At 41.5% G+C, this 13015-nt stretch overlaps 1 protein-coding gene across 1 annotated transcript; it reads left to right on the plus strand.

Moving 5' to 3' along the window:
- The first annotated feature begins 5559 nt into the window (after positions 1–5559).
- Positions 5560–7836, plus strand: LOC113746811 (homeobox protein Meis2-like). Its single transcript, XM_027283837.1, has 6 exons — positions 5560–6055; positions 6291–6523; positions 6912–7053; positions 7294–7344; positions 7517–7567; positions 7646–7836. The coding sequence occupies exons 1-6, from the start codon at positions 6044–6046 to the stop codon at positions 7808–7810; spliced, it is 654 nt and encodes a 217-aa protein (XP_027139638.1). The 5' UTR covers positions 5560–6043; the 3' UTR covers positions 7811–7836.
- The last annotated feature ends 5179 nt before the right edge of the window (positions 7837–13015 follow it).

The raw sequence follows: 13015 nt of genomic DNA on the forward strand, positions 1-13015 counted from the left end.
TGCCCTTGGCCACACACACACACACACACACACACACACACACACACACACATATCAAAACAGCTCACAGAATCCACAAAAAGATGTCCAAGTCATGAACCAGGAGTCAGTGGACGACCAGACAAAAATCAATGACACCAGATCAGAGACAGGGGTCACCTGAGTGCTGAAGGTTGTGGTGGGGGACATCTTATATGCTTGAGATCTTAGAGTATGGAACATCATTTTGAAATGAAGTGTTTGTGTCGGTTCATTTGATCATCTCACTTGCTTACCCGCCATACTTTGCTGTAGAGTTCTTCAGATAAAACAGACCCATGGAAAATCTCTTTGTTTTAATAGTGACTTCTTTTCACAGTATTGAGACATACAGTGTAGGTCAGATTAGAGAAAGATTGCTGTCACTGTTAAATAATGTAAACATTAACTGCTGGATTGTGACAGAGCACACATGAAAGTGTGATGTAGCTACAGGCCCATCGACCACCCACACTTTTCATTTCAGCTTTGCTGCATGTTCACTGAACATTGGCGCTACACATAAATCAGATGTGTCATTTAAACAGAATTCCTCTGCATACTGGTCTGGACACAGTGATAGCCCACAGTTGTAGACACAACTTTAGACTAAATACAATTTGGGTCCGACTAAACATAGATCCTAGGTTGGGTATTGGTTGTGCATGGGAACCTGAAAAGACCTCTAACCTCCTGATGTAGTGATGTTACCATGACCCCAGAACTCATTAATTACTATGGTAGCTACAGTGTTATCAGAACAGATGCCCAACAAAACAACAGTTCCTTCAAAAGAGCACAGTCAGCTTGACTCAGTCTAACTTTGACTGAACTACTACTGAACTACTTGTACAAGTTGTTTGTAGATTTTACCCATAAACCATTGCTGCGTATTTCATCAACATAGCTCAGCTCACACACAAACTGCGCTCAGGCTCATGCCTGACCTGCCACATATGTACTGCTTGTCATTGATCAGCCGACCTCACCAAGCCTTCCTCTATCTGCATACATCACCAGCGCACTGCTATCTACACATTTGTGCATAAAACTCAGAGCGGCACCTGCATGCAAATACACACATGCGCGCACACACACACACACACACACACACACACACACACACCTCCACCCAGGTCTCTGCTGGCCTCCTTTCAGAGCCAGTTCTGACAATGCTAATTATTCTCACTGGGGCACAGGATGACGGGTGACAGAGCTAGCCAGACCAGAGCTGGCTGATGATGGAGGGGAAGGGTAGACAAGGAATAGGAGAGTGAGGAGTGTGTGTGTGTGTGTGTGTGTGTGTGTGTGTGTGTGTGTGTGTGTGTGTGTGTGTGTGTGTGTGTGTGTGTGTGTGTGTGCGTGTCCATGAGGAGTGGGGGGTAGAAGAGGATGTCAAGGATGGTGGGGTACAGGCCCCTTCTCGGTGATGTGTCGGGGATGCACGGTTCCCCAGCTCGATGGTAATTAATACATTTAAACAGGCCTGACACCCTGAATCAGCCCCATTCAGAATCACACTCGCTGGCCCGGTGGGTAGGGGGTGGTGGCGAGAGGAGGGAGGGGAGGGGGAGGTAAACCAAAGGAGGAGAGAAGCAGAGAGAAGGAAACAGAGAGAGACTACATGGAAATTATATGCGATGAGGAGAGATGTAGCCTGAGGCATGGTGCATGTTTTGCCTGTTTCCTTATAGTTAGTGGTATTTATAATTCAAATATATGCCTTAATAATTCACTGATGGGACATATCAAAGGAAAGTGGTGTAAGATATTTCTGATGAAAAAAATAACATGCTGGAAATATTCAACTTTTTTTTAGCAATGCTTCATCACTGTGAAGAGGAAGAGACAGAGAAGGAAAAATAAAACATCCATGTGCAGAAATTCACCATTAGATATTTTTATTCATATTTTATTTCATTCAGATTTTCCTTAGAATTAATTTCAGCAAGTGTGGGAAATAGTACCAGATTAGTGAATACAACCTTTGTCTAAATCGGGACTATAATATACCTCTACACATATATATGATTTGGGGATGTCTGTACACAGCATGTTGTTTGGTTGATGGTTTACATCACCTACTTGCCCTTGGTCTTTTTTTAAAGGATGTGTCTTTTCTATTTTAGTGTATTTCTTTTTTTTTTACTGTCAACTAATCGGAAGAAAGTGAACAAAATTCACAGTGACTATGGCAATGACATATATTGAAATCGGAATGAGCAGTTTGTGATTTGGACTAGGGGTCAAAATCCAGAAAGGCAATGAGACGAGGAAGGTACGAAATCAGGAGACTGAGACTCAGAAACCAGGAAAACAATCAGAACACAGGGAAACTCTCTTGACAAGACACTGGAATGCGCTGCTATTGACAAGACAGGGAGCACTGGTTACCTACACAGAGCAGGGAAGGGATAAACGAAACACAGGTGAAACACATAAGGGTGGGGACAGGTAATCACACAGTGAACAGGAAGTGAAACACAGAGGCAAGACTATTCAAAATAAACAGGAACAGACACTGAACAGACCCTGACAGCACCAAGTGGGGTGAAGATTACGAAAATATATGTAAGCTGTGGAAATAATAATCAATAAAGCCATGATAGCAGAATAACATCTCTTATGTGGAAAGAGGTTCAATTCCTCTGAAGATTCAAACTGACAGAATGACAAGGTAATACAAAATCATTTAAGATGAGGCAGACCTAGTTCTCTACAAACAGGCCAAGTTGTCTGCCAGACCAACCCAGCAAAGAGACCACTGCTGCTCACTGAATGTACCATGTTTGAACAGATCATCTGAGGAACCTGATGAAGCTCGGGTGTCCTTGAGGAGAAATTACTGTTTGTCAAGAATAACCTGAAGACAACAGTGTGAGAGCAGTCAAAGGATTCATCAGTGGACGGAGGGCTCCATGCTTGCTTTTTCTCCCAAATCAGGAAGATATCCAACCAGTATTGGATGGAGAGAACCACCAAGTTTGAAAAAAGAAAAAGAAGTATACCTAGAGAAGTACCGATCGGGTACTTATCAGGAACAAATACAGTTTTTTATTGTCATGCCAGTACAAGGACTTTTCGTATAAAAGCCAATCACTTGGAGAGGGCCTGGGATACCAGGTAAAAGATTTTCTTCCTTCTCTCTCACAAATAATTATTTTTTGTGTCCTGGTAGCGATGTAGATCAATCTTATTGCATCTCTGATGGCTGCAGCCATACCACTCTGACTACACCTACACCACACCACAGAAGCTGAGCAGGGTTACACATAACAAATAAATACATACACACCAGCATAAAGAAATGGTGTGTATGTTGTCAAAAAAAGACTATACTGAAAATGTGTCACACGGCAGGTGGGAGTGGTGAAGCAGGTAAAGCTGTGAAGGCATTCGTCTAAGGAGGGCCAAAATGGCCTTTGTAATAGTACCACTGTGGTTGTTTCAGATCAAATAAAGTGAGCAAGATCTTTATTTGAGTGTGAGGGAAGACATGAGGACAGTGACAGAATTCCTTCAAGAACGTCATGTTTAGTTTGGAACAGGGTTTGTGCCAAATTCTTGTGTGATTGTGAGGATTTACTGAAACTTTTCTTTTTCTACCATGTGGCTGACAAAAGTCATCCAGCAGGAGGATTCCGATCTATACACTGTCATAAGCGCTGCTTGATCACAGAAATAATTTTCAAAGACTTGATAGCAACAGAGAAAATATTTAAAGACTATTAAATTATTTATGGACCCTACAAACCAAAGGATGGACAGCCAATGAAAGATGTGCAGGACTTAAAATCAGTTGGAAGTCCTACACACTTTGAAGAGAAAGGTACAGACATGTTTAGTTTGGAACAGGGTTCCTACATTTCCTCTTCAAACTCATTTTAAAGTCCTGCACATCTTTTATATGGACTCAGACTCAGTGATCATGTCACCAACCTCAAAAACATTTCAAGTCAGTTTGCTTCTTTCCTCTAAAAAGTTCTGAAAAAAAAATAATAATAGTAAAAAACTTGACGTTTGTCAAAAATGTGCTTCCTGCATGCACATCTCAGTGGTTAAGTGTCAACCCCTAAATACCATGTTGCTATACAGCTTCATGTGAGAGATTCCAACCTGCCTCAAAATGCGTTTGGAAGTGTTTGTTCAGCAATCATAAAACTGACATGCGTTTGCAGTTTAGAGATATACCCCTGGACAACACCATAGTCCATGTTCCACCAGGCTGACATGGTGGTGACCTCTGCTATCCGGAAGCAGAAGAGAGTAATAATTCATAAAATCATAATTTATATTATTTAGGTGTAGTCATTATTACAGTGGTATCTTGTATCCAGATCGTTAATCAGCGCACCATTAGCCTCATCAATACCAGCAGGTTATTTGAGGGTGGCGTGTTACACACGCACCCCTTTATTCGTATGGCCAAGTTTTCTTCTCAAAATAAAAGCATAAAGACTGTTTGTGGGGTGACCCGCTCACCTTTTCTTCACAGACTCAGCACGCACTTGTCTCCCCATGTCTGACATGTGGGACTTTAATCTGTGACTCTTCTGAAATATAATATAATCAAGGCTTTTTCCTGATCGGTATCTATTTCTTATTTGGTTTTGCTTTTTTTGCGTATGTGCTGTGTTGTGTTTTTTTTTTTTTCTTTCTTCTTATGCAGTTTATTCAGTTCGTTTGTAGAGATCAGGAACTGCTTCAGTCAGTCGCAGAGTTTAATCCCTCACATATGTCTTCAAAATCCCATTATAATACATTACCGTTTGAATCTCGAGAGTCGGAGCGCTTGATTTATTTACAGATACGCACCTAAAGTGACATGATATTCACTGTGATTTAGAAGAAATGTGTCCAAAATTCAAAGTAAAGAAACATGATTGTTTGTTTTGTAATTGAACCGTTCAGAATGCATGCATTCATTTTTTTAACTCATTCGATAGTCTATTAGTATGTATTAGTAAAATGCTGAATGCATTAATATGTGTGTAATGTTATGTTATACTCGTTGGGAACTTGTCTTTTAGTTTATCTGTTTTTTTCTTTGATGGCCTCCTCTCCAGGGTGATATCCTTTATTACTAAATGTCCTTTTAATGTCTGACACATTCATAATCTGTATTTGTCCCTGAGAAACCCCGCCCAGGTATTCTTCTTTGTCACTCATACATATTAGGAGGAGATCGTAGGTTCATTATTCATTGTTGCGTGTGTTAGATGAACTACAAACCCCTTCATCGGTTTCTTTACTATTTGCTTTATACACACTGTTACAATGGTGTAATATGGGTCCTGACATGTTCTATTCATTCAAACATATATTAGACTCCTTCTCTTGTTACTGCCTCTCCTTGTATTCCTATCGCACGTTTATAAATATTATATATATATATAAGATAACACCTATGAACTGTATAATAAAAAGATACGACCTCTGGTTTCATTCTGACGTGACACGTTTTAAATGAACGTTTGGACGTCCGGGTTTATTTTGAAAATTACAACCGGAAGACAGCGTCTTGAAACACTGCACCTTGTCAGTAGGCAGGGGGCTGCCTGCACCCACCCCGCTCCTCCACGTTCCGTCATCAGCGTGTCCTGCAGATCACAGCGCGGTCCTATAAGCGGCTCCACAGCCGAGGCGCGGACAGTGAGCGTGTGGGCGCGCAGAGACGTGGACATGAGGACACAGTGAGAGCAGAGGACTAAGCTGCGGATCGTCAGTGCTCGCACTGTGAAAGGAACAACTCGGAACTAACATCAAACACTCCCATCTGACACATGATCACTAATCCCTCGGCTGAAGAGCCACGAGAAAGCAGCGCAGCAGTTTGCAGAGCGCATTGGCCCCTCGTGAGGACTGATGCTATTTTTGATCCCTTCTCTTTGATTTCAGTCATCATTGATTTGCTCCATGCCACAGAACAGGCCGGGATTATAATTTCCTCTTGGATTTAAAAGTCACTGACTTTTAACTCATCAGCACCAAACTTCTCTTGCACATCTGGAAATTGCGCACGGAGATGGCGCAAAGGGTGAGTCTGATTTGACAGATTATCTTTGATTTTCATGATTGAAATGCTTTGGCACAAAATCTTCTCCATCGGTGGTTTTACATCCTTCAGACTGATTCAGTTAAGATGAAGACATGCATGAATTATATGATACAAAAAACACGTCATAGATGTTTCAATGTTTCTTACTGAGATGAAAACTTTTTTTTTTTTCTCACATCTTCATCTCTGATGCCATCTTCAACTTTCACCTCAGTACGATGAGCTGGCTCATTACGGCGGCGCGATGGACGGAGTCGGAGTTCCCACATCCATGTACGGAGACCCGCACGCCCCCCGACCCCTGCCCCAGGTCCACCACCTGAACCACGGGCCGCCACCGCACCCGACGCAGCACTATGGAGCCCACGCGCCGCACAACATCATGCCCAGCAGCATGGGCAGCGCCGTGAACGACGCGCTGAAGAGGGACAAGGACCAGATCTACGGGTGTGTTTAATGTCACATGAGAATAAAACAGATTCGTGCTGTGACGCCATATGAACATCAAATGAAAATACATTTTAGAAACATTTTTTTTATTTGACACACACCCGCAGCTGAATTAATTCGGCTGATTCACAAATCTATTTTTCTCCTTTAAACTAATTCAGCTCATGAGGTGAAGTCATTCATTTTCGATGCCGTTTAAATTGTATTTATTTATAAGAAACACGCAGCACAGAGCTGAGCAGCATCGAACCTGTGCACAGGTCTGTGAACAGGTTGTTTGCACTGGACGTTATCTGAGCGGCTTTGGTGTGCTGTAGGCGATAGTTCATGTGCAGGCCCAACAACGGCTGCAAAATCTAACAGGCCTGTTTCCGTCTTGTTGCAGACACCCTTTATTCCCGCTGCTGGCTCTGGTGTTCGAGAAGTGTGAGCTGGCGACATGCACGCCCAGAGAGCCCGGGGTGGCGGGAGGTGACGTCTGCTCCTCCGACTCGTTCAATGAAGACATAGCCGTGTTTGCAAAGCAGGTAGGAGCACACACACACACACACACACACACACACACACACACACACAGTTGAAGGGACTCGTGAAAGAGCCGAGGAGACAAAAACAGACAAAATGCACGAGCGAAACTTCAGCACCTGATTTTATGTCAAATCAAATGAGTGGATTATAATTTAATAAATAGAATGAGATGTTTAAATACTTATTTAATTGTACAATAAAGGACATCAAACGCGCCTCTTTGTTGTGTCTTTCTTCAGATCCGCGCAGAGAAGCCTTTATTTTCCTCCAACCCAGAGCTGGATAACTTGGTGAGCACACCGTCTCCTTCTCTCTGCTCGGAAAAGTTTCTGTTTTATGATTAAAGAAAATCATTTTTGTGTCATGAAGGTAATTAACAGATAATCATTAACGTATAATCCCGTGCATGTCTTGTATTTAATAAAAAGATTTTAAATGTGTTTTTTCTTTTTTTTTTTTAAGATGATTCAAGCGATTCAAGTTTTACGATTTCATCTCCTGGAGTTAGAGAAGGTAAATGATCGAACTCACCGGTCTGTTGTTATTCTGGGGCAAACACAGACTCTGAATTGAAGTGATTTTCCCCCGCAGGTTCATGAGCTCTGTGATAACTTCTGTCACCGGTACATCAGCTGCCTCAAAGGCAAAATGCCCATCGACCTGGTCATAGAGGAGCGGGACGTCTGCAAGTCGGACTTCGACGACCTGTCGGGATCCTCCACGAACCTCGCGGATCATGTGAGTGAAAACGCGTGAAGTGATGAAGAGTCTGTTAAACAGCAACACCCTGGATGTTTCTTTTAACAGACTCATTATAATTAACTAATTATCCCTATTATTGATACGTTAGCATACAGCTGTTGTTTACCCGCCTGAATGACAAATAGCTGCTGACCAGTGGTTACCAAACTGGGGGTTGGGGCCCATCCAAAGGCCCACACAATAAATCTGAGAGGTGATAAAATAATAAAAAGATCAGAACTGTCTTTGATCAAATCTTTTCACCTAAAATAACAAAAAAAAAAAGTAGTTGGGATGAGACAGTCAGAGGTCTAATGACTGGAGATAATGAAGTAACCCTCATCAGACAGGACACAACAGGATGAGTCTGTTTGGCTGCTGCTGTTTGATGGAGTGTCAGAGGCAGTTGTTGTTTAGACCATATTCAGGCTTTGTAACTGTATTTATCACATGATGATGATGTTCACATCACAGCACAAAGTGCAGCTGCAGTTGTGTTTGCTGTCGGGTTTCACCCCCCCCCCCCCCCCCCCTGCTGTGGGCTTTACACAGCCTCTTCCGACTTTTGGCACCTGTGTTTATTTACAAAGAAGCAAATTCAGATGTTGAATGGATTCAGAGTCACAGTGTAGCAGCAGCATGTTTGTTAGACTGTGAGCGATAATCATTTTAATTTTGTGTCTCAGTCAAATGTAGCCTTTCTACATTTAGGAACTGACGCTTTCTACAGAGGAGGGACGATTTTAGTATATATGCAGGATGAAAATAAACCCTCCTTTCATTTTTCAAGGCTACAGAAATGGCCTAATCTAAATGCACATGGCTACTCGTGGAGCCATGAGAAATTTACCATCTAATAATGGGAGGATGTGTCATTTTTCAAAGAGCAAATTCCTAAATATTTCAATGGAAAAGTTTCAAATATGAATATTGGTACAAAATATAGTTCAGCTGCAGCTTCTCTTCTTAGTGCGCTTTCCTCTGCATCAAGCGGCAAAACACAATTTATGTGTGTGTGTATGTGTGTGAGGCCACCAGTTGATGTGACAAGACACTCTCCTGCTGTAATGCCTTCCTCCTAACTGCTGCTGCATAATAGATGTGCTGCTCTCCTCCGGGTACAAAGACATGCACACAGCTGTGTAATGTACATACGTGCAGGCTACTGAGTGTACTGTGATGTGTTTCTCATTTACAAGAGCTAAGCACAGTGTTTGTGAGTTTACAGGTGTGTGTGTGTGTGTGTGTGTGTGTGTGTGTGTGTGTGTGTAAAAGAGATGAAATAGAAATAGAGATTGTTAGATTGCTTGTGTGTTTGTGCAGTGACACTGACGCTGCTCATATTTTGGGTTTAGACTGAACAATAAAACCTTCTCTTCAAAAGAAACTCCAAATAGAGAACGAATAGATCGAGTTATGTCTACCGCATAATGTTTATAAAAAATAAGTCAGACCAAATATCATTTGTTTCTTGTTTTCTGACATTTGATCAATTCATTTCTGAATACTTCATCATATAAAAGAAAAAATGTTTTTTTATATTTTATATTTTTATTTAAAAAATTCATACTTGGTGCTTGTTTTATTGACACTTCTCTTACAGTAAAATCAGAGTTTGGGACATGTCTCATTAATGCATGTTACTAACCAACTTCCCTGGAGTTTCTGTGCTCTGTCGTCCAGCAGGTTCTCGTGGATCGTGGCTGCTGCTGTGTCCTGCATGACCCCACTACATATATTATTACTGTCATTATTACTACCATATCTATTACTGTAATCATTTTATCATTCATTATAATTCATTGTCATTTTATCCAGTCATTGTACAATATGTTGTGTTGATTTGTCCTGTACACGTGCATCCATTGCACGTCTGTCCGTCCTGGGAGAGGGATCCCTCCTCTGTGGCTCTTCCTGAGGTTTCTTCCACATTTTTTCCCTGTTAAAAGGGTTTTTGTGGGCAAGTTTTTCCTCACTCGAACCGAGGGTCTAAGGACAGAGGGTGTCACTCCCTGTACAGATTGTAAAGCCCTCTGAGGCAAATGTACTTTGTGACTTTGGGCTATACAAATAAAATTGATTTGATAAATTGATTTAAGTGCAACAACAGGACTGAGTCCTCATGAGATGTTAATGGGGAGACTAATGTCCACAGGGACAAGGTAACCTCTGACACCAAACAAAACTTCTCTGCTTTGGACGGAATGAGTTTATGGCTGAATATGTAAAAAGATTAACTGACGTTTTGAATTTTATCATTACAGTTGTCTGAACGGCTCACGAAACCATCAGAGGAACTAGGGCTGCACGATATGGCCTGTAACCAATATCTCGATATTTTTAAGCTATATCGCGATACACGATATATATCTCGATATTTTTGTTGTGTTGTTTTGTATTGTTTATTCTAATAAATAATAATGTCATTATTACCTGATAGCATTGTAATTGCTCAGAATCAATGTAGAACAGTAGATTTACACTTGCTGTATGAGAACACAACCTCTTTTTATAGCATTTAACACTTGCCATATTTTTTATGAATTTTATATATTTCATAATGTACATATGAGCACTGAAGCGTGCAGGATCATACTTGGCTTATGAGACACACTTTTTTAAATCAAATTTTAACCATTCTTCATATTTTATAAATAAACCTTTAATAAATTTAACACCCACGTCTTATTTTGAAAACCGGAAGTGTCCACACGCTGCAGTAAGCTAGCGCTGACTTTCCCAGTTTTCTCAAAGTATTTGACATAAAGTCGGCAATAAGGGCGCACTTGAAAATATTGGAGCCAGCTGACGTGACCACGCGAAAACGAGAGACGGCTGGCGTGACCGCAGTTGCTCTTCTTCGGAACCAAGTCGTCCGTCTCCATCTTCAATAACTCGCTCGGGCTCTTCTTCTCTCCCCCTGATACAAAAGTACGCATGCGCGCAGGGGGTTTTTTCTGGGTGGGCGGGGCAGTGTGCTGCGTGCTGTGAGCAGCACCAGGAGTGACACAGGCAAAACTCCGGAGAATTAAATGCCGACGGCTTAAAACATTTACGTGACAAGTACTCGATGGTCGCGATATAGTCATTTCATACATCTCACGTAGAACAAGCCGCGATATATCGAGTATATTCGATATATCGCCCACCCCTAAGAGGAACCAATTCATTCTTTTAATGAAGGAAATTTGTTATTAATCAAATATCTAAAAAATGTTTTTGTCTCCCAGGTGGAACCAGGTGTTGGTGCACTGAGGACTTGTATTTCCTGTGCTTTAACCAAACTGCCTATTCACCAAACTAACCAAACTATAAACCCTGTTATGTTTGAGTGTCCAATTGACAGTGTGATGACTGTTATATTGTTCACCCCCGACTTTCTCTCAAGTAATGGTCGTGGACAACGCATGACAAAGCTCTGATTAAGCGTGTTGAGTGTACCCAGGTAATGAGGTAACATTCACAGCTGCTGTACCTTTGACTGAACCTCTGGAGCTGTGGTGTTTCACTAAACAGCCATTGAAAAGTTATCCTGATTATAAACTGTGGGCTGTTAATTACCGAGATGTTCCAGGGGAGGTGCAGAGCGGTAAAATCTGTACTATGGTGAAACTGATAAGGGTGACAGTTTTCTATATACTGGTCATTTTCTTCCATAATACACTTGAATCAGCCAAACCTAAATCAACAAGGCATGATGGAGGTACAGGTGAAGTTTCTCAAACTCTAGTGCAAAAAAACAAATTCGGCCCTCAGTCTAATAAATGATTATGCTCGCGATCATAATCTCCGTAACTGTTGGCTATGTCAAATGCCTTCGTCCATACACTCACCAATGTCTCATCCAATTCCATTCACTAGAACGATTATGAAATGTTTAATTGGAATAATTTGGCCATGAGATTTGAAGATGAAGCAGAGGAGTGCTTACTCCTGCCTACCCTGTAGATTCTAGTATTCACTTAATGCTGAAATTGCCTTATACGTTGCTAAAACAGTTAATGAACAGTAACTACCGAGCGGTTTCAATTATACTACACTTTTTCGCATTATTCATATACAGATGTATGTGAAATAGGTTTTGAATATAGAGTTCAAATAGTTTTGGCCCAAACAAACAGTTCAAAACCTCTTAGAGATCAGGTGTGTGTTCCCCAACCATATATTGCATCTTTAATGGGGAGGCCCTAGTTTCTGTGCAGCCGGGTCCGGTGTTAGGTCCATAGAGTCAGTTTCGATACAGAAACGTAACTGCTCAGTGCCACAACAGACGGAGCGAACTCCACAATGTGATTGCTCAACTTATGTGCCTCCGGTGTTCACCATGAGCTGCAAAATTTTCCTTGTGTTTTCACGGAGTAGGAGACGGAACCTGATAATTTAGGACAAAGCAGTTGTAATACAGTAGTAATGTCACTCTAATGCAGTCGTCGTTACCTGAGAGAGTGTATCTAGTCTGTGGAGATAAAGCTTATCGCTGCATGCCCTATGAGTTTTTCATGGCGTCTGCTATTTAGCATACCTAATCCCTTGATCGGAAGTGAAATCCGCTGGATTGCTTCATTATACCCGCCTCTACTAAATATAAAAGAGAAATCTCAACATCTCAAAAGATAAGCCAGCTTCCTCTTGCCTTGGTACGGTATGTATATAACTCAACAGGAGCTTGAATCTCTGTCTGAAAGTCCTGGAGAATCATCTCATGCCTCCAGTAGAGCCATGTTAGCTGACATAGGGAGCTGCAGGAAGTTAAAACTGTAGCTTTACAGAATCGTATGTGCTTGATCTCCTGTTGGCAGCACAGGGGGAACTTGTAAGTTATAGGTACTGATGTTGCTCCTACATCTCCGACGCGACTGCTGAGGTCATGGATATGGCGCATGACATAGCTCAAGGTATCAAAGAGTTACATGATAAACATGGGTTTAACTTTGGGGATTTTTATGGTACCTTGGGGTCATGGGGATCAGGGTTAGTTAAATTTTGACTACTCTATTGTCGGTGGACTCCTTATTCTTTTCCTCTGCACTTGTATGATATCTTGATTAAACTCATGGTGAAGAAGACAACAAGGTCAGTGGTCCAAGCACCCCAGATGTGTATACGCCCAGAGGTTGCCAATCCAGTTGGTAAGAGGTATTTCATTTTGGTCGAAGATTTTGCAATATCTTGATTTCAATGATGATTGTTGTGATTGGTTTCAAAGAGAGAAGAAATTTG

Source organism: Larimichthys crocea, chromosome I, assembly GCF_000972845.2.
Source record: "Larimichthys crocea isolate SSNF chromosome I, L_crocea_2.0, whole genome shotgun sequence".
NCBI classification, from domain to species: Eukaryota; Metazoa; Chordata; class Actinopteri; family Sciaenidae; genus Larimichthys; species Larimichthys crocea.